A 20,296-nucleotide genomic window follows, 5' to 3' on the forward strand; every position below is an offset into this window, starting at 1 on the left:
ATGGACGGAGGAGCCTGGAGGTCTACAGTCCATAGGGTTACACAGAGTTGGACATGACTGAAACGACTTAGCACAAAGTAATAATGGATAGTTGACTCATATTTTTAGTGTTTTGAGAGAATTATATGCCAATATAATATTAAATGATAGACAGTGAACAGTTTAGCTATGTCTTACTTTATTGAAGGCTGCTTATAATCAAGAAGTTCTTTCCTACCAGTACTAAATGTGAGTGTGCATTAGATTCGCATGGAAGACTGTTAAAACATAGGTTGTTAGACCACTTCCTAGAGTTTCTGATTCACAGGTCTAGGGTGGGACCCAGAAAGTTGCATGTCTAACAAGATCCCGGCTGGTCCTGCTGCTGGTCTGAGGTCACATTTTGAGAACTGCTAATCTAGCTCTTATGCCATTGTCCCTTTGGTGTCTGTAGGACTTTGGTTCCAGGGCCCTCGCAAATACCAAAACCTACAGATGCTCAAGTCCTTTATATAAAATGGTGCAGCACAGTTGGTCCGCCCTATCTGTGGATTTTGCATCCACAGACACACAGGACCACTTGTATGAGTGCCCAAAAAGTAAAAGTGCCTGATCTTCAGGAGCTGACAGTCTGGTAGTGAAAAGTAAAATGTACTCAGATAACTAAAATAAAATGTGAAGTCAGGAGAATAATGTAAGATAATGTGAACAGTGACTGCAGTGGGTGTTTGTGAGGAGTTGGGGTTAGGCATACTTAGAGTAGAGTAAGTAAGTGAGTAAGCAAGTGAGTCTTTAAGAGGACAGTGGGTTTAAGTTAGCCACCCTACTAAATGCAAGGCAGGAAACCAAGCTCTCTGCAGATGCAAAGATGAAAAATATTGTGAGCGAGCACATATGTGAACAGCTGACTTGAGTATGAAGGTTTCTGGATAGTTAGACCTTGAAGGATGAATAAAATTTAATGGGCAAACATGGAGAAGATGGGTATTTTAGGTTAAAACACACACACACACACACACACACACACACACACACACACACACACACACACGAAAAAGGTTGAGTCAGAAAAAGTCAGGACCAGCTGATAGCTGATAGCAAAGCTAGATATAACTTACAGGTAGAAGAACAGATCCGAAAAGATCTTAGGTTCATGCTAAGAACTTTGAACTGTGTTTAATAAGCAGTGGAAACCATTGACGGTTGTATGTAGGGATATTCTTTCATCGAATGATCAGAATGGATCTTAGGAATACTTTTTTCCCTTCAATGATATCGAGAGGGTAGGGATTTTACTTAGGAGGCTGCCTTGCATGTACGGCTGAAATGCAGAGAAGTTTTGAACAAGACTGGCGCCAGTGGAGTGGAGGGTGTTGTCAACAAGCGTGAGAGTGAAGCTGACAGAAATTGCAACTACCTGGAGTAGAGGTAACACTAGGGTTTGAGCTGACTACCAATGAAGCGTAATTATTTAGAGAATCAAGGAGGGTATTGAAAGAGAGGGTTGGAGTAAAGTTAAAGTGATTACTGTGGGCTGTTTGACTTTGGGCTATTTGACTCTGAAGTGTTCGTAGACTCCTTAAGTGAAGATGTGCAGCAGTCCTTGAAAATAAGAGTTTAGTGCTAAGAATAGTTGTTAGGGTTACAGAAAGAGATGAGAAATTTATTCACAAAACCTGGAATTTAAAAAGACAGCAGAGGGAGGGGAGAAGCCCCCAGCGCTACTAATGCCAAGGAGAAGAGACCACGAAATGCCAGGAGAGGTGGGGGCAGGTGAAGGTAGAAGAAAAGGGAGATGCTGATAAAGTATAGAGGATTTGGGCTGAGAGTCTCCAGAGGAGACTCTTCCATGTGGGGAAAACTAAGAAGTCTAGGGAGGGGAAGTTTGAAACCATGCCATGAGATTTGGTGTTTGGTTGGGAGAAATCCTTGGCAAGCTTTAGAGTATAATTTCATTAGAGTGGTGAGGGCAGGAGCCAGAATTTAGGAGTTAAGGAGTGATTAACTGTCAAGGATACAGAAGCAGTGGCTGCAAATTACTCTTTCCAAAATTTGGTGTTGAAAGGGAGACCAGAAATGGGTTGACAGTTCTGAAAGTGAGAGGGAGTCAATTTGAGACAGAAGAATTAGCTTGGGCCTCAGCTGAAGTCAAACAGCATGAAGGACTGATGGAACCAACCACTGTGGTTTGGTAACAGTCTTCAGCCACGGTGAAACTGCGGGAGTAGGAGCAGGGAAGAAAGGCAGTGGGCTTGCTTGAGATTTGGTGCTGACAGATTAGGTATGGCAGGGGACCAAGAGGGGTGAAACCTCTTGGTCCCCTGACTCCTAGCTGATGGTTGCATTCTGTTACTGACAGAGCCTGTAGCATCATTTGAAAATGAGTTCAGAGGTTCACAGAGGGCTACACGTGTTCCAGACATCACTAAACCACTATTCTTTTGTGGCTTAAAGTGCTAGGGTAGCATGTGTGTGTCCTCAGCTATCTGGATTGAGCCCATAAGAGTGCTTCTCTTCTCGAGCAAGTCTGTTCCATACTATTATAAAACACAAAGTGTTTTATATAAAAGGATGTGTCTTTAAGCCTGTATTTTGCAGTTCTGTCTCTGTGTGTGTGTGCTCCTTCATCTATCACTCATGTGCATGAATAGGCATTTCAAGGCTAGTCAACATTTTATTGCTGGTTATTTATCTAGCTCCTTTGGATAAGGATAAGGTTGAGAGCATGGTTGTATTGCTTTGGATTTTGGAATCAACGTATGCAGTATACAGTTTATCTAAATAGCATGAAGCATGAGAGAAGACTCCCCATGAGGCTAGACCAAGGCAGGCCGTGTTGCTATGAAGAGATGCTCTGCCAAAGCCCTGGGCCCTTGGAGGCCTGTCTTCTTCTGCACAATCCTTTTTGTCTGTTTTTTGGAATTAATGATTTTTCTTTGGCAGTGCCATCTTTCAAGTGCCAAGTTATAAAAGGTCTAATTGAAGCACAGAACATATTTTATTATTTTGCTCCTGCCATTAAATTTGTAAGATGGCTACACCCAGAAAGAAACATTCACTTTCAATCAACCTGAGCTTGAGTTCATGGGCCAGCCTTGAGGATATCAAGTGGAAACTGCATAGGAATGTATGAGTATTTCATTTTAAATTTCTGCTTTTAATTTGGGAAAGCTTTTCATCCCTCTGGGATCATAACCTGTTGTGTATAAAGCCCAGCCTAATCAAGGTAGATGGTATTGACAGAATGACATAGTTTGAACTTAAGCTGGAGGTCAACAGGCAGATTGTTTCTGCTGAATATGCTGTAGTCACTACAGCAGAGGTTGGACAGCTGGGTTTTACCAGCAACATTGTTGAATGGACGATAACGGTCTACTGTGCCCCATGAAACCAACCATGGATTTTCCACATGATAGGCTGTCTTGAGTGGAATCAGAAATATGTTAGTGATAAAATAACTTGTTAATAAAAAAAGATTAACTTTGTAGATAATAACATAAACGAGTTGTTAATCTGTGGACAGTAACGAATCTCAACTTTTTTTTCCCTCAAAGCAAACAGAATCAGAACCATTTATTTTGATGGACACCTAAGACGAGTTCTAGTCTTGTACTCCGTTGTTTTACTGGTGTGTAGCATGTGCTTGGGCTTCTTCAATGGCTCAGTGGGTGAAAAATCCACTTGCAGTGCAGGAGATGCAGGAGATGTGGGTCTGATCCCTGGAGCATATTGTCAGTTTACTATTTTTCATAAATAGTCCATGATATCTATTATTCACTTATTATCAAATTCAGTAAAAAGCATTTTGATTTGTCACACTATAGTTTGTGTTCTTGGATTTGTTCTTGATGATTGGACCAAGAATAAATTTAATAATTAATTTCTCTGTTTTGTATGTGTGTATGTGTACATGTAGAACAAAAATCACATGCACAACGTTCACAAATGAATTGTTAAAAAAAAAAGCCTAGTTTTTCATGTTTAAGACTTCCAGATGAAAAACTGAAATTCATAATAAATAGCATTTGAAAAAGCAGTTCTTAAAGGAAAATCTTAATTACTTTGTATGTCTGATCCATTGCTACTATTTCATTTGTTGATGTAAAATAACAAAAGGGGAAAGGAACTGTATTTTTGGTTCCTGGTATTAAACACCAAGAACTTGCTTTTTAATACATTTGAATTCTTATCAGCGTGTCTCTTAAAAACAGAAAATACGTTGGTTTGATAAAATGATCTCCTACCCATACTTCTTGACAAGGTCCTGACTTCTGCCAGAGTCAGAGATCAACAGCCTTTTGCCATTCTGATCTTATTTATTATTATTTCTTGCACTTCTTTGTTAGTTTGTTAATACTGTCTAAACTAAGAACATAAATTAAGTCACATGTTCTGGGCAAGGGAAACGGCACATTTGAGATCATGCAGTACCAGGATATTGAATCTTCAGCGTGAGCATGAGACTAACATGATTCCAGATACAGGGCGAGGCAGTGTGTTACGTCGTGTCTGTGCCATAAGCACGATTTGTTGTTGTCCAGCTGCTGAGTTGTGTCTGACTCTTGGCTACCCCCTGGACTGGGGCCCACCAGGCTTCTCTGTCCATGAGATTTCCCAGGCAATAATGCTGGAGTGGGTTGTCATTTCCTCCTTCAGGGGGTCTTTCCCATCCTGGAATCAAACCCACATCTCCTGCATTGCAGGCAGATTCTTTACTACTGAGCCGCCAGAGAAGCTCCAAGCTTCTGCATGGTAGAAGCCTATTTTTGCCGTTTGACCTTATGTAAAATATACTCTGAGCACATCACTTTCTTCTTTGCTAGTCTTCTGAAAGAAAAGATTAGCCTTACTTCTGGAGACTTTTATGACACATGGGAGCCTATGAGAATAGTAGGAGAAAAGTGGTATTTTCTGACCTGGTCATTAATATTCTGGCAATCCTATGACACGTTACTAAGCGTTTCTGTTACCTGTGGTCACAAAGTGCTGTGATGCACCAGAGGAGGCTGGCCTCCATCCTTCACTCCTCCAGCACCGCCTCCCAGCCTCCGGCCTCATGCTTTACTTCTAACTCATGTGTCTGCTGGTTGGCTCTTCCGTCAAAGGAGTTTGCTCAGGTGACTGGATTTTCCTTTGCTCGCGCTGACAGAGAGCTGGAAGCGCTAAACAGGTATCTGATAGGCGCAGGAGGATGAAAGCCCAGCTCCTTGCCTCCCGTCGCAGGGACAGCGCTGACCTGTGACTTTCACTCCAGAGGTCTCTGCAGACTGGGCTGAGGCTGGGGCTTTGCTTGCTTTTCTCCTGTTCTCTGTCCTGCTTCTTCCAGTCCCTCACAAGTTTCCCTTGGAAGCACCTCCTAAATAAATCACTTGTGTAGGAATCTATCTCAGGATGTGCTTTTTATCTCAGATAACAGATCAAGGTCATTGCTAGTCTAATTGACATTTGGTTATGCCATAGGATAGTAGTTTGAATAAAACATACCTTCACTTTTATACCTACTACCTTCAGAAATCCAAGGCAAGATGTTATTATGGAAATAGTATAGAGGTTTTTATGGTACCACTTTGTTTTAAAAATATTATCAATGTTGTTTATAAATCATGAGCAAGATGTTATTAGGGCAATAGTATAGAATTGTATAGATTTTTTTTACTATACTACTTTCTCTTGAAAACATTCTAGCTGTTGTGATTTTTAACTGAGTCCCCTGAATTTAATGGGCTGGTATGGATATTAGCCAGATTTACTTATGGATGTCGAATGTGGAGGGATTGGTTAGAGGGAGGGGAGAGAAAGAGAAGGAATGAGACAGAAACAGACATTGGATATGAGGCCCTATGAGATCTTTCAGACTTGACATAAAGCCATCCTTACTGAGTCTCAAAGGTGCATTGTGTGATTTATGTGAGTTTCAGAGTAGCTTTGCTTCTCTGTCCTGCCCTATCTCCAGTGCTCTGTCAATGATGCAAATAGGTCTGTTAGACTGATAATTTTGAGAAGAGAACTGCTGTAGGGTTTTATTTTTTTTGCATATTCGTTTTCCCTTGCTTCTGTCCCAATTTTATTTCAGTGTTGGCACACTTAGCAGCCCTATAGACATGAAATAAGTTCCTGGCTATTTACTGTGTTTACCTCTTTGTATTTTGACAATTTGGTTATGAATCCTAACCTATAGCATTCTTTTGTCCCTTGTCACTTTATGGACTTAAGAAAATCAGTAAGAGGCTTTTGAAGATATGAAAAGGTTTGTGACTATTTTACAAGACTTAATATTACCCAGGAATGGTTGTGGGATGTCCACTGACCTATAATAAGAATGGTTTCATGAAATATGTACAATGACTCTTCCTTAATAGATAAACTATTCTCTAATTTATTTAAAATCCAATGACCTACATATTCATATGTTCAGAAATCCCCCATTTACTAGCATTGTTTCTCCTTTGAGACCTTCCATTTGAGCAAATCTGTTAAATGAAGTAGAGAGGAAGCTTTGATCCAAACTAGGCTAAATCCATTGGAACAAATGCCCTGCCACATGTGAATGGGAGCATTAGAATGCCAGCAAAGGGAAATGAAGGGTTATCCTCTGTCCCTCTCTGCACCTCTATCCCCTTACCTTGAAGGTGGTGTTCAGGAAACAGCCATACACATGGAATTGGCAATAAAAAGTTTGTATCATTTGAATGAGACTTTGGGCGCATTCACTTTTGATGAAGTGTGGTTATTTTTCTTTTTTCTCTAGCAGATTATATGCCATAACTGGGAAAGTTCAGACTCATTTTGTGTCTAGGTAGCTCTTCTGAGTCAGTTCTTAGAAACATGTTTTCATTAGAAGTCTATATGGATTTTGCAAAATGTGTTAATGTTCTATAAAAGAAACGCTTCTAATTTTGTATCTGTAGTTTGTGAAAAAGTCACAAAGTTACACAATTTGCAGCATTTTATCAAAGGTCTTTTTTGAGAAAGCTGTTTATCTTTTATCTGGTATAGAAGAGAATTTTTAAAATCCTTTGTGAACTCATTTGGTTGATCGATCCTTAATTTGCATACTTTTTATATTTTTATGAGACTTTGCAAAAAAAAAATCTGTTGTTTATTTATTAAAGCCATATCATTTGAAGAAACTTAAGTCCAGGGTCATAAATACAATTTATGAAGTCACTCAGCAACCAGAGAATGTTTTCAACAGATTGGAAAATTAAATTGAGTGATGTATCAGAAAAATTGGCAGTAAGGTCAACAGCTAGAAATGTAAATGTCTTTGTGTGAAATGACATGGACTTTGCTTTTATGCTTTATTGGCACTTTGTTTGTAGTATATTCCCACCCACATTATTAAGGTTAAAAATTGAAGTGGCACAATTAGGAAGAGATGTGTAGCAACAAAGTGAAAATTCTAACAACCAAAATATTTGGAAGTCTGAGCTTTAGTTTGTTACCTGTTAGTTTTTTCTGATGGTGGGGAGAAATTTCTGTAACTTCTTGTTTGATTTATACTTATTGTTAGCCCAAGGGAGGCATGATTTAGTTACACATACCATTTGTACGTGTAGAAAACTTGACCTCCAAGATATTTAAAACTCTTTCTCAGCTTTCAGTAAGATATAGGCACTCAGCAATACAGCAATAAAATATAATGTAAATCCAGGGGTCTTGACTCCATGGTCCAGTGAGCTGGTTATAAAATGACTAGGGAACCTGTGAGAAAAAGGAAGTCCAGCCACTGAAAGATGGGCTGTAAATATGAAATGCCACAGATCAGGCATGAACATGTTATTGAGTTTTGAAGCAAATAATATGCCCTCTTTTGATTTCAACATTAAATTAATAAAGTAGGGAAAGAGGGTCCTGCAAGCTTCATAAAATAGGTACTCTTTCATTTCAGAATCACTGGCTTGAATTCATAGATTTAAAGATTATAATAATATTAATATCTCCCAAGACAGCAATGTCTCGAAGTTATTCAGTGACTTAAGGATGGCTGTCAAGATAGTGGTCTCAATTCTGTCCCTCCTTACATATAAAGACTGTCGTTAATTAGCACCTTTTAGGCAGTTTTGGGCAAAGAGCATGGGAGAAGCTGGCTCTGTGCTCTGGGTAAAGAGAAGTTTGACTCAGTGTCCCAGTGTATTCCCACTCCCAAATCTAACTGAAACAGAACATTTCATGTAAAAGAAAATATAAAGGCTCCTTTTATCCCCCTCCTTCACAAAACTTGTACCAAAAAATCAGAGGATACAGATAAGATAGTACAGTGTTCTATTCCTTTCATCCCTGATCAGTGTGAAAAATCCTTAAAAAATAGTTACTGAACTGTTACAAAGTGAAAGAAAGTGAAAATCGCTCAGTTGTGTCCGACTCTCTGGGACCCCATGGACTATACAGTCCATGGAATTCTGCAGGCCAGAATACTGAAGCGGGTATCTGTTCCCTTCTCCAGGGGATCTTCCAAGCCCAGGGATTGAACCCAGATCTCCTGCACTGCAGGCGGACTCTTTACCTTCTGGGTTACAGAGAATTCGAGGGGAATTCCCTGGCAGTCCAGTGGTGAGGACTGCACGCTCATTGCCAAGGGCAAGGGTTTCAACCCCTGGTTGGGGAACTAAGATCCCATGAGCTGTGGGTGTGGCCTAAATAAATAAAACTCAGGGCTTTTTATTTTTACTAAAAAAAAAACTACAAACCTGCCTTTTGATGATGGTTTTATAACATCACTATTCTCTAACAAGGAGGAGTTGACTCATTTTGCACAGGTGTGGAGTCTCTAACCTGAAATAAGATATTTCACTTCTAGTGAGTGTGTCTCAGTAGAGACCGGCACTTTTAGTGGGAAAGCCTAGTTTTGTTAGTTAACTAGTTTCTCCAAATCCTGGATGGTGTTTAAAGTAGGATTTTTATAGAAGAACTACAAGGCAACACTAGTTTTAGGTTCCATAGTTTATATGCTTTTCACTTTTGCTTATTCAAAGTAGTTTAAAAAATACATGGAGTGTTCCTTTCATGGCCATTGATGGAAATGATGACCATTTGGTCTGGGGTTAAGTGCATGTTTGTTCAAATAAAGTAAATTCAGTTTGAAGGCCAAAAATTCTGTGAGAAAAATACAACTAAATCAATTTGAAGTCAATTGGGAATTGATAAGGTTGTTTAAATTCTGTCTGCAAGTTTTGTGCCTAAAATTATTCCTGTAGACAGTAGTATTTACTTGCAAACTTCTCTGATCACCACACTCAGTAAGAAATAATTTTTACATTATGAGCTAGTATGTCTGAGTCACACACACTTAGACATTTGTGCACACATGTGTGTGTTTCTGTTTTAAGTTCCACCTTATTTCCAACTATATCTGTATATTTTTTCATGAAAGAAAAAGAAAAAAACCTTCATGAAACAATAGAGTATGAAGTACTGTGGTAATTTCTAATCTATTTAACTACATTTTGTTATAAATAAACTACCTATAATGTGCTAAATTAATTTTATCGGCCACTAGTAATTATGAACCATGTTTCAACAATGATGCAAATTAAAGTTGATTTTAAAAGTTACTTGGGGAAAGAAAGTGGTTTTACTTTTTTGAAGTATGAATAAGTATTAGTTCAGTGCTATCCTGAAATGTCCGTATGGTCATTTTGCTTTATATAATTTATTAAATTTTTCTTCACACTCTCCTCTATCCCAAATAATTTTAATTATTCTATTTCCTAGGAGTTATTTTAATTAATTTTTTAATATTTTCTGTCTTTATAGGAAGACATCTGTAAGTCGAGGGCCTTGAATATGTGAAGTTGCAAGTTGAAAATAAGAAATGTACTTTGATATTAGTTCTGTATTTATCCATTCATTTAACAAGGATTTGTTAAGCACTCAGAGACTACTGTAGGGTTATAATGAGGGCTAACATTTATTGAACATTTAACATGTATTCAGTACAGTTATAAGCTCTCTAGAGAACCCTATGAGGGAAGTGCAATTATTATCTCAATTTTGCTGGTGAGGAAACTGTGCCATAGGGAGATTAATTAATCTTCGTCCACTTGAAACCCAATTTTGAACTCAGAAGTTTTGACTTCAGAATTCATCCTCAAAATCACTTTATTCTCAATCATTTCTGTTACCATTGACCAGATGATGAAAGACACAAACCCTCCCTCAAGGAGATACAGGAATAAACAGACTTTTAAAATTGGTAATCCCACTGTGGTATAATAAGTCCTGTGATATGTTCCATGTACTGTATGACAACAGAGGTTTTTAACCCTGGAGGTGATCAAAGCTACGGCAGAAAATGTTCAGCAAGGAAAAAAAAATAATGTTTTATAATTATTTCAGGACAGAGTCAACTACTATGTTTATAGACTGCTTTTCTACTTATATCTGAATGCATTTGATACATTTGAGATATAAATATGCAATAAATGTATGTTTTTGTTTTGTTTTGTTTTTGAAAGTACTGTTTTTGCCAATGTTTTGACAAAGTAGCCAAAGCTAGTAAATTTTTTGGGAAGTTTGCCAACAGTTGTTTCACAGAATACTCGTGGAAACTAGGAATAACAAGGGCCCAGCACTTTGTGAACGCAGCAGTCATGGTGCCAGGTACTTGAGGTGTTAGTAGAGACCATGTATGTGCCCAGAGCTGAGAACACCACTGGCAAATGTTTCCAAAAGGAACCTGTTCAGTTCTGCGTTTGCTTTGCTTTTTGGTGCTAATGTGTTTAGAAAATTTTTACTTAGATTGTGCACAGCCCCCATTTCAGTTCCTAAGACTTCCTAGAGACAAAGGTGGAAGGGATGAGGAAGGAAATAAGATGGGACCATTTATTTAGTTGCTTCTATCACTGCATAGATGAGGTAGGTAGAACGTAGTCAAGTTGCCAGGAATCTGGTTTTGGCTAAGTTCCTCCACGGTACATGCTCAAGTGTGGTTTGAACAAGGGGGTTACAGTTAAGAAAGCACAGACTGCTTTGGTTTCAAGAATGTTCTGTTGCAGGCAGTGTTGTGTTGCCTGCTTACTATATTCTGATGTGGCAGGTGGCACAGGTGAAGTCTTACCACATATACTAGAAAGAAAACTGTCTATGAGGGGACTGTTTCATTTAATAAATTGTAGATTTGGGGCACATGGATACTAGAAAGAAAACTGTCTATGAGGGGACTGTTTCATTTAATAAATTGTAGATTTGGGGCACATGGAATATTTGTTCTAACGTGGGGTTTGCAAGGCCCCAAATTTCAGTATTTATTATCTTATTTGTTTTCAATAGGTTGAAAGAGAAGATTTTGAGTGATTGTTGTGAGTTAGGCTTTTAACATGGTCCATCAGGCTAGCTGGGGCTTTCCTGGTGGCTCAGATAGTAAAGCATCTGCCTACAATGCGGGAGACCTGGATTCGATCCCTGGGTTGGGAAGATCCCCTGGAGAAGGAAATGGCAACCCACTCCAGTATTCTTGCCTGGAGAATCCCATGGACGGAGGGGCCTGGTGGGCTATGGTCCATCGATCTCAAAGAGTCGGACACAGCTGAGCAACTTCACCATCAGGCTAGCTGCTGACTGGTTAGCAAATATGGGACTCCTACTTTAGAAAATTGAAAAAAAATATGGTGCTCTCTTAGAGCCCTGTATCTCTGTATATCCCCAGCTAACCACTAAGCACAAAATATACAGATTTTACTCCCAAGGAGTTGACTATATGATGGGAGAAAGAGGTTTTATAGTTACACAATGTAAAAGATGATAAGTGTCATAAATATAAGATAGAATTAGTGCCATCTCCCTTCAGAGGAGGGAGAAAGTATTGCCAACTGCAGCGTATATACATATACAGATATATGCATAGTCTTTTAGTGCATTGCAGCATATCTCTCTACAGCATGAACATTTGTCTGCAAACGTTACTTTTGTATATGCATTTATATTTGCAGAGTACATTGATTCCCTCTAAATGCTCAATTCTGTCCACCCCCATCATATAAAAGTGCTATATGCATAGGCTGTCTTTGCTAATAAAGAAATATTATAATAAAAGAGAGGTTTTTATTAAACTAATGCAATAACAACATTTTCTTTGAGGATTTAACACATCATTTTTAATAATAAAAATCAAATTGTCATTGTTGTGCCCTGTATACCTTTTATTCAAATCACACTAAATACTCTGCCTTCATGTCTAAGCAGTGCTCTAGGGGGTGATGGGGGAGGTGAGTAGTTTTCAGCATAACGCAAATGAATTTCAGCAATCAGCTTTGTAGTGGTGTTGTAGATTATGAATATGGGAGCCGGGGAAACCTGTTTATATTTGTGAGCCAAGGGGAGAATGCCTCTCAGGAGTGTCTGGAAGGAAATGAGACTGGAGATTAGGAAAGAACCAATTCTGTTAGGTCAGCTTTCAGCGGGTAGGATGTCAATACTCTGTTCAGCCAAGTAACTGAGTTCACAGCTTCAACTAACTGTACATTAACCACTGAAATTGAAGCGTTCACTTTGTATGATTAGGCTAAGAATTTGGTATCACCTGATTTTCATAAGAGGATACTAGTTCTTGGCTCATGTCAGCTGAAATCAGACATTTCAGAATTGTATTAGTTAAGACTAACTGATAAGCATGCAAAAGGGGTGGTGAAATGTGAAGAGTACCTTTTGAGGGAACTATGTGATAGACAGGTCATGCTGGGTGGCAGGATATGTGGTTAGCCCATATGGGTCCCAAGACCCCTTCCACCTCGGACTTTCTGTAACTTTAATCTGTAATATGGGGGTGTGTGTGCCTTTTAACCTTGTTCATTGGTTATGGCATCATTTGTTTAGGTTGAAACCTAACATTTTCAAACTATAATATACTGTGCATATGATATGATATCTGTGTTACATGATGTATGAGTATTTTGGGGGTTGAATTAGTTCAAAAGTTTATGTTATAACAAATATGTGAACAGAAATGTAGCTTACAGAAATGAAAATAGGCTCTGGCTAGTTTGAGGCTTTTTCCAAAGAGAAGCACTAGGGTTTGACTGGGCCAGTTTTTTCAGCACACACCTGGTGTATATCACTTTAAAAAATAAATTATGCCTCATTAAATTACAATTAAATGGAATCATGATCATTTGTTTTTCTGGAAGGAAGATGTTTTGCATATTGAAAGCCTAATTTGTTGCAGGTGACAAAAAGGCTGAACAGATTATCTAATATCACTTCATTTGGGGGGTAATGTTTGTTGGTTAGTTTGTGTATACTCCAATAGTTCAGAATTCTTTTAATGTGGACTGTATTATTTTCACTTCAGAAAGTCTTCTACTGCTTTACCCATTTTTGTACTGTGTTTTTTTAAGCTTTTAAGGAAACAGAAACTTCTTTTGATATTCCGGATTAGTCATGCTCTTTCTTTTTGTTCAAATGTTCTAATACTGTCCAATCCTTCACTTAGTCTCCCTCTTTGCCTAGCCTCACCACTATCTCTATAGCTGCCTGTTAATATTATGTACATTTCAAATCCCAGCCAAGTTATGTATCGCCGCTTCCAAAATGTTTTCCCTGAGTCCCACAGTTGGCAATACATTCACCCTCTTTTGAACTGAAATGGTACTAGTTCTATCTGAAATTTATGACACTCATCATCTTTTACATTGTGCTTCTATAAACCACCATATAGTAAACTCCTTGGCAGCAGAATCTACGTCTTGGGAATCCTCCCATTCCCTTATGAGCTTTGTACCAAGTTGTAAATGAGAAATGAATTAATAGACTGATCTGTCATTCCTTGGCAATATGTATATTGAATTTGGGGGTTCTCTAGGTAATCAATGGGAGATATAGCCTAATTGTTGAGAATTACTAATGTCTGAGAGGTATGAAAAAGAGGTATCTGTTAAAATCTAGTCAGTAATGACCTTTGGTGTCCTCTCCTGGAGTGGCTGGGAGGTCCGATGGGCTCAGGCTCAGATTTCCTAAAACCTGGCCCAGGCTTGGGTTCTCTTCTTGCTCTTAAAGGATTAAAGGCCCATCAAAGGTGGTTTCTTACCTGTCCCAGATGAAGTTTCAAGGGCTAGTGCAGAACCTTGGAAGTAAATTTTACAGAGCTAGTCATGGTAATGTTTCCCAAATATTTCTGATCATGTATTTTGCACACTAGCAATTTGGAGCCAACTATATAAATTGTTGAAGGAATATAAAAGTCATGATAATGTAAATAAGAAAGTGCTTCAGTAGAAATGGCAGATTCAGAAACTCTAAGGTCATTTAATTTGTCACAAATAAGTATTATTAAAATACTAGAAATCATAAGCATATTGATTTTTCTGTTTAAAAAATTAGCCCCAGTGTTTTTTTGTTGTTGTTGGTCACGTTGCATGACTTGCAGAATTTTCGTTTCCTAACCAGGGCTCAATCCTGTGCTCACCACAGTGAAAGCAGAATCCTAACCACTGGACCACCAGGGCATTCCTGGCCCCAACTCTTTGTTTTGTTTTTAGAGATAACCTGTATTAGCAATGAAGCTAGATGGCATTATATTATCTCTTGTTTGTGCTTTGAATTATTTTGCTTTTATTGAATTTTCTGCCAGCCTCATGTATTGTTTGCTGGTGCTGGAAATATTTTGGAGCTTACAAAACTCTCCAATAAAGGATGAGGGAGAAGGCCAGTGAGCGGCTGTTTTTGCCCAACTCCCTTCTTTTGTCAGTGACCTGCAACCCAAGAGCTCTGGTAGAAGGTGCCTTTCTCCCCTCTGCAGAGGCTTGTTCTGCTCCTTCTCAGTCAACATCTTTCTTGGTCTTACACAACCTCAGCTAACACCACGGAGAGGATTGTTTATAATCTCTCCCTTGAGAAGGCTCTGTTGCCTATGATGAGGAAAATACTTAATGACCACTTTACTCAATACTTGCAATATGTTTTAATAAGATTACTGATATGAAATTTTAATAGGCAATATCCTGGTTAATTTATTAATTTCCCTCAGTTTTCACATTCTCAATATTCATGACCTTTCTATTCATAAAAGTATATTTTTATTTTCAGTGCCCAGGTGCCACGCCATGTTCTCTATAGCTCAGGCTGCATAATGGGAATGTCCAAGTGACACCTCCTCCCTGGCCAGTTGATAATTAAAATGCCAGACAACTGAGTGGCAAGGGCTTTAGAAATATTTATGTAGGATAAATTATTAATTTATGTTCTATTCAAGACAGTTTCAATATGATAAACATTTACTTATCTTGATAATTAGATGGGGTGATTTGTGGTATATTTAAGTCATGCCATACATTTTCTTCTGATTTTTTTCCCCCATGATGATTTTAAACTAACTAAATAAAACATGCTTTACATTCATATGCCTGCAGAATTTTGGCTATATTTTTAAAAATCCCTGTTGAAATAGTTAAAAGCACATAACCAAAATGGAGAAGGTTCAACAAAACAACTAAAACTCTTCTTGTGCCCACCAGTTAGCCACTTGTTATTGAAAATGTCTGAGGTAAAAGGAATCTGCTTTGGGACCAGGGCTACACAGATGAGACTTGAAGTAAATAATTTAGAACAGTGTTCTCATTCTCTGGGGCAATTTATGGAGGCAGCACTGGCCACCTTGTTGGTTTGAGACTTTATCTTCAATTAGGCGAATGAGACAGAGGCAACAGTATATCCACCAGCCCCTGAAAATACAAATATTGTGTCTCATTCACTTCGGAAATGGTGCCGATGAGCAGTCATTTACAAGGATGCTTTGTCTTGATTTTTCTTAGAGATGAATTCATTTCCCTGTATGGTTGTCCAACATGTAAAAAATGCAGGGGTAGGAACTCCACAATTTCCATGTGGGGGAGAAAAGGTAAACCACGCTGAACAAAAAGTAAATAAAAGAACTCTGCCCTTCAGAGTGATTTTGTTTTTTATTGATTAGGAATAAACAGACGTACAGTTTTGAACCTGGTCCATGAGAACAATATTTTTTTTGTTGTTTCAGTATTTTACACACAAGATCTTTGCTATGATGTCCTCCACAATGTGTGAAAATAATTTCACAGAAGTTTACAAACTTTGCCTTTGAGAGATCTTAGCATATAATCATCCTAACCAGGATAAAGAATATATCCATGCATATCCTAAAGCTTTTCCAAATTTGGTAGTCTGACATTTAGTAGAATGCTAAAGTTACTTATTTTTTGGGGGGAGAGTTCAGAGAATAAAGGGTTTTAATTTTTCATCTCATTATTTATATTATTATTTATCTTTTTTAAAAAACTTTTTATTTTGCATTGGGGTATAGCTGGTTAACAATGTAGTGATAGCTTCAGGTGACCAACAAAGGGACTCAGCCACACATATCCACGTATCCATGGAGAGAGAGAAGGCGAGTGAGTGCCAGCTTATCCTTGGTGCAGAGCTCATCATTAAAGAAAGCTCACAAAATACCAATCTTAGTATCTTCTTAGTATTAGAAATTGGTATTGGCTGTATTTTATACTGTAATTTTTTATTTTATTGAAGTATAATTGATTTACAGTGTGTTAGCTTGTGGCATACAGCAAAATGATTCATATATATATGCATACATATTTTCTGTTTTACATTCTTTTTCATCGTGGCTTACTACAAGATACTGTGCTATACAGTGGGACCTTGTTGTTTGTCTATTTTATGTACAGCAGTTTGCATCTGCTAATCTCAAACACCTAATTTAGCCCTCCCTTGGCCTTTCCCCTTTGGTAACCATAAATGTGTTTTCTATATCTGTGAGTCTATTTCTGTTTTTAAATAAATCCATTTGTATCATATTTTAAATTCTACATATAAGTGAGATAATATGACATTTGTCTTTCTCTGTTGGCCTTACTTCACTTAGTATGATAATCTCTAGGTCCATCTATGTTGCTGCCAATGGCATTATTTCATTCTTTTTCATGACTGAATAATATTCCATTGTGTGTATAGGAAATTAGTGTTGAAAATTCTTATCCCTCTTGTTTCTGCATGTATTAATTTGGAGATTTTTGTCTTAGAAGCAAGAAAGAAAAGTGAAAGTGAAGTCGCTCAGTAGTGTCCGACTCTGCGACCCCATGGAGTATAGTCTACCATGTTCCTCCCTCCATGGGATTTTCCAGGCAATAATACTGGAGTGGGTTGCCATTTCCTTCTCCAGGGGAATCTTCCCAACCCCAGGGATCGAATCTCGGTCTCCTGAATTGTAGACAGACGCTTTACCGTCTGAGCCACCAGGAAAGTCAAATCGTTATTAATATTTCAGGTTGCTTAGTCCAAGTGGAAAGTAGGATAACTTAAGGCAGAACTGACTTTTAATTTCAGAAAGAGAATTAATACCTAGATTGTGTAACATTTTCTGGAAGACAGGTGTCTCACTTGTTGCTTCTTTCTGAAAACGTGATGAGAAATCAGGGCTTCCCTAGAATCATTTCACCAGTAGGGCAGTTTTATATATCTGCCTTACCTTGGCCTTTCTATGGGCATGTGTGCATGCAGACACACACTTGTTAACATTTTTATCTAGCTTCATTGTATGGCACATTATATTCCCATATATAAAGACTTTTCTAATCAAAGTAGGGACAACCAAATTGGCAGAACTATCAGATGGCATACCTTTTGTAAGTTTCTTATAGTAAAATTGTCTTACATGGTGTTTTGAGTGGTGATTACCTCCTGGAGTGCTGATAACTATGTGATGCATATTCCTGTGACATTCGGTTCATTATCTTATAACATATTACTTTCTAAAAAAATTTGCCTACCTTACCCTGAGGATTGTTGGCCAACTAGAGGTAGTAGTGTGTTTCTTTTATATCCAATGCCTTTTGGCCAAATATGGCCTATTTAGCCATAGATCACAAATCTGCTAGTATTTCTTTGCATTAATATTCCCCTAAGTGTAAATATCTTGGCATCTACTTTTTAGAATTTGGGGTTATCCCCATCTCTTGTAAGACTCAGAAGTTAACATCTTAGCTTTTTCTGAGGTACAATCCTAGGGCCTGATCCCACACTGCCCTGAGAAGGGATGTTAGCTGGGAATGCCTTTATGTGATAATCTAACAAGTGTGCGGAATGCAGGGGCTTCCCAGGCGGCTCAGTGGTGAGGAATCCACCTGCCAATGCAGGAGACCCGGATTCAATCCCTGGGTCAGGAAGATTCCCTGGAGAAGGAAATGGCAACTCCAGTATTCTTGCCTGGGAAATCCCATGATCAGAAGAGCCTGGCAGGCTACAGGCCATGAGTTCAGAGAGAGTCAGACACGACGGAGCAGCCGAGCGCACACACACATGCAGGGTGGAAACGGATCCGCTTTTGCCCCGAGGACTGTGACGTCCCAGCTCAGGTCCCTAGCCTCTTTCTTGAGTCCATACTACTTCTCTTTAGACTTGTCAGCGTCTTGTTTTCTTTGTGCATTCTCTGAGCAGAGCACATGGAAACATTAATTTCCTACGTGAAGCATTCTGTTTGGGTGGGTAACACAGTCAGAAAGTATCTGAGCCTGTCATGGTGTCCTCTGAGGTGTCCTGTGGCCCTTCACCGGATTGCAGCTACACTTCTGTCGCTTCAGTGGTGGAATTGGAGTGTCCCCATGAGGGCATCTCGTAAGAAGGTTTGGGTGCCCTCTGGTAGCCGTGCAAGTATGTGGATTGGGAAGCTGATAGAGGGTTAACACAAGCTAGAGGCATTTGCTTTGCGTCTTTTTTTTTTCCCCCACAAGTAACATCTATATTGAAAACAGTGGCCGGTCACACAGAAATTCAGCCAAACTTTTTTTTTTTTTAAGTCGATGTAAATCTCCCATGCTGTTTAAATGTCGGAACTAAATTTACCAAACTTGGCAGATTTGTAAAGCTGAGCAGGACTGCCAAGTGTTCCCAGTTTCAAGCAGAGAGAGTTCTAACAGTTCCTGAAATACTTGTAGGAGGCACCTGGTGGTAATTGCAGTTTCACAATTCTTCCCAAGCGCCTACCTTGCTAGCTGGCATCTCTGTACACTGCTGATTATTACAGTGATGATAAAGTGTCAGAATAGAATGGTCCAAAATAACGCAGAACCCCCAGGCGCCAAGCACATTCCCTCCAAATCTTCTTGCTGGAGAACTGTCAGGAATTAGAGCGAGGTTCTTGACATCACAGCCCGCTGGTTACACCAAACAAAGAGGAAGGGCGCGGGGGTGGGTGTGCCAGCCAGAAACCACACCACATACCTGCAGATGTAACGTGACCTACTTTTTTTTTTCCCCATTTAATCAGGGGTTGTTGTCTGAGATTCTGCGGAAGGAAGAAGACCCTCGGACAGCATCTCAGTCGCTTTTAGTAAACCTGAGAGCCATGCAGAATTTCCTCAATCTGCCCGAAGTGGAGCGGGACCGCATCTACCAGGATGAGAGAGAGCGGAGCATGAACCCCAACGTGAGCATGGTCTCATCAGCCTCCAGTAGCCCCAGCTCCTCCCGAACCCCTCAGGTGAGATGTTCGCTCCCCTGACTTTTCACTCTTTGCCTTGGAGACATCTTGCCTTCACTGATACTGTTTTCCCTCAGAAACTAAGAGATGTAATTCTAGGACTTCTTAATCCACTGCACATGTGGGTTAGAGGATGTGACCCTCTGACCCTATACTAGTGGTTATCCTTTACTGTATCATCCATGCCATTTCTCTCCCTTTCAACAAGTCCCATTCTTCCATATGTGGCGGGAGTGGGTGGGAAGATAACCGCTAGATATCTACATGCAGCTGTTTGGTTATCAAAGAAGGGACTAGGGTATTAGTGTTGAAGCTGAGTTTGCATAGGAAGCACACTGCTTTTCCTCCAATTGTGTATTTATTTGGATGGAGACAGGGTAGTTGGGGGCTGGTGACAGCTAGAGTAGTCCCAAGTTCCGCTTGATGCAACCTGAAAGAGGCAAAATCCATGAGGAGCCTGTGTGTGATGGAAGCAAGCATGTGCTATGGCTAGATCAGAATGACTGGGAGCTCTTTCAGTGATTCTGTGGAAAATGGTGGGAAGGTAGACCTTCATGTTTTCTTTCCAGCAGTGATTCCCATAGGACCCTGGCTCAGCTTTCCATCCTTCCTTTCCACGCTTTCTGTTCTCAGGTCCTTCTGTAAATGCACACATCTTTTAATAGTAATGTGTGCTTTAAAGATTTTAACTGAAGGGTCAAGTTCTCAAGTCAGCCAAGAGTCATTTCCAGTTCAGATCTGAGCGTACTCCTTAGTCCACTCCCTACTTCCCTTCCAGGGCTTCCCTGGTGGCTCAAATGGTAAAGACTCCATCTGCAGTGCGGGAGTCCTGGTTGGGGAGACCCCCTGGAGGAGGGC

The 20,296-nt window shown here is 39.4% G+C and overlaps 1 protein-coding gene across 4 annotated transcripts in view; it reads left to right on the forward strand.

Annotated features, from left to right (window-relative positions):
- SATB2 (SATB homeobox 2) overlaps positions 1–20,296 on the forward strand; it is a 212,439-nt gene that overhangs the window by 138,297 nt on the left and 53,846 nt on the right. For all 4 annotated transcript variants that reach the window (XM_043910475.1, XM_043910474.1, XM_043910473.1 and 1 more), the window contains one exon: positions 19,226–19,438. In XM_043910475.1, the coding sequence (XP_043766410.1) occupies positions 19,226–19,438 (213 nt within the window). The remainder of the gene's footprint in view (positions 1–19,225; positions 19,439–20,296) is intronic.

This window comes from Cervus elaphus, chromosome 8, assembly GCF_910594005.1.
Source record: "Cervus elaphus chromosome 8, mCerEla1.1, whole genome shotgun sequence".
Classification (NCBI taxonomy): Eukaryota; Metazoa; Chordata; class Mammalia; order Artiodactyla; family Cervidae; genus Cervus; species Cervus elaphus.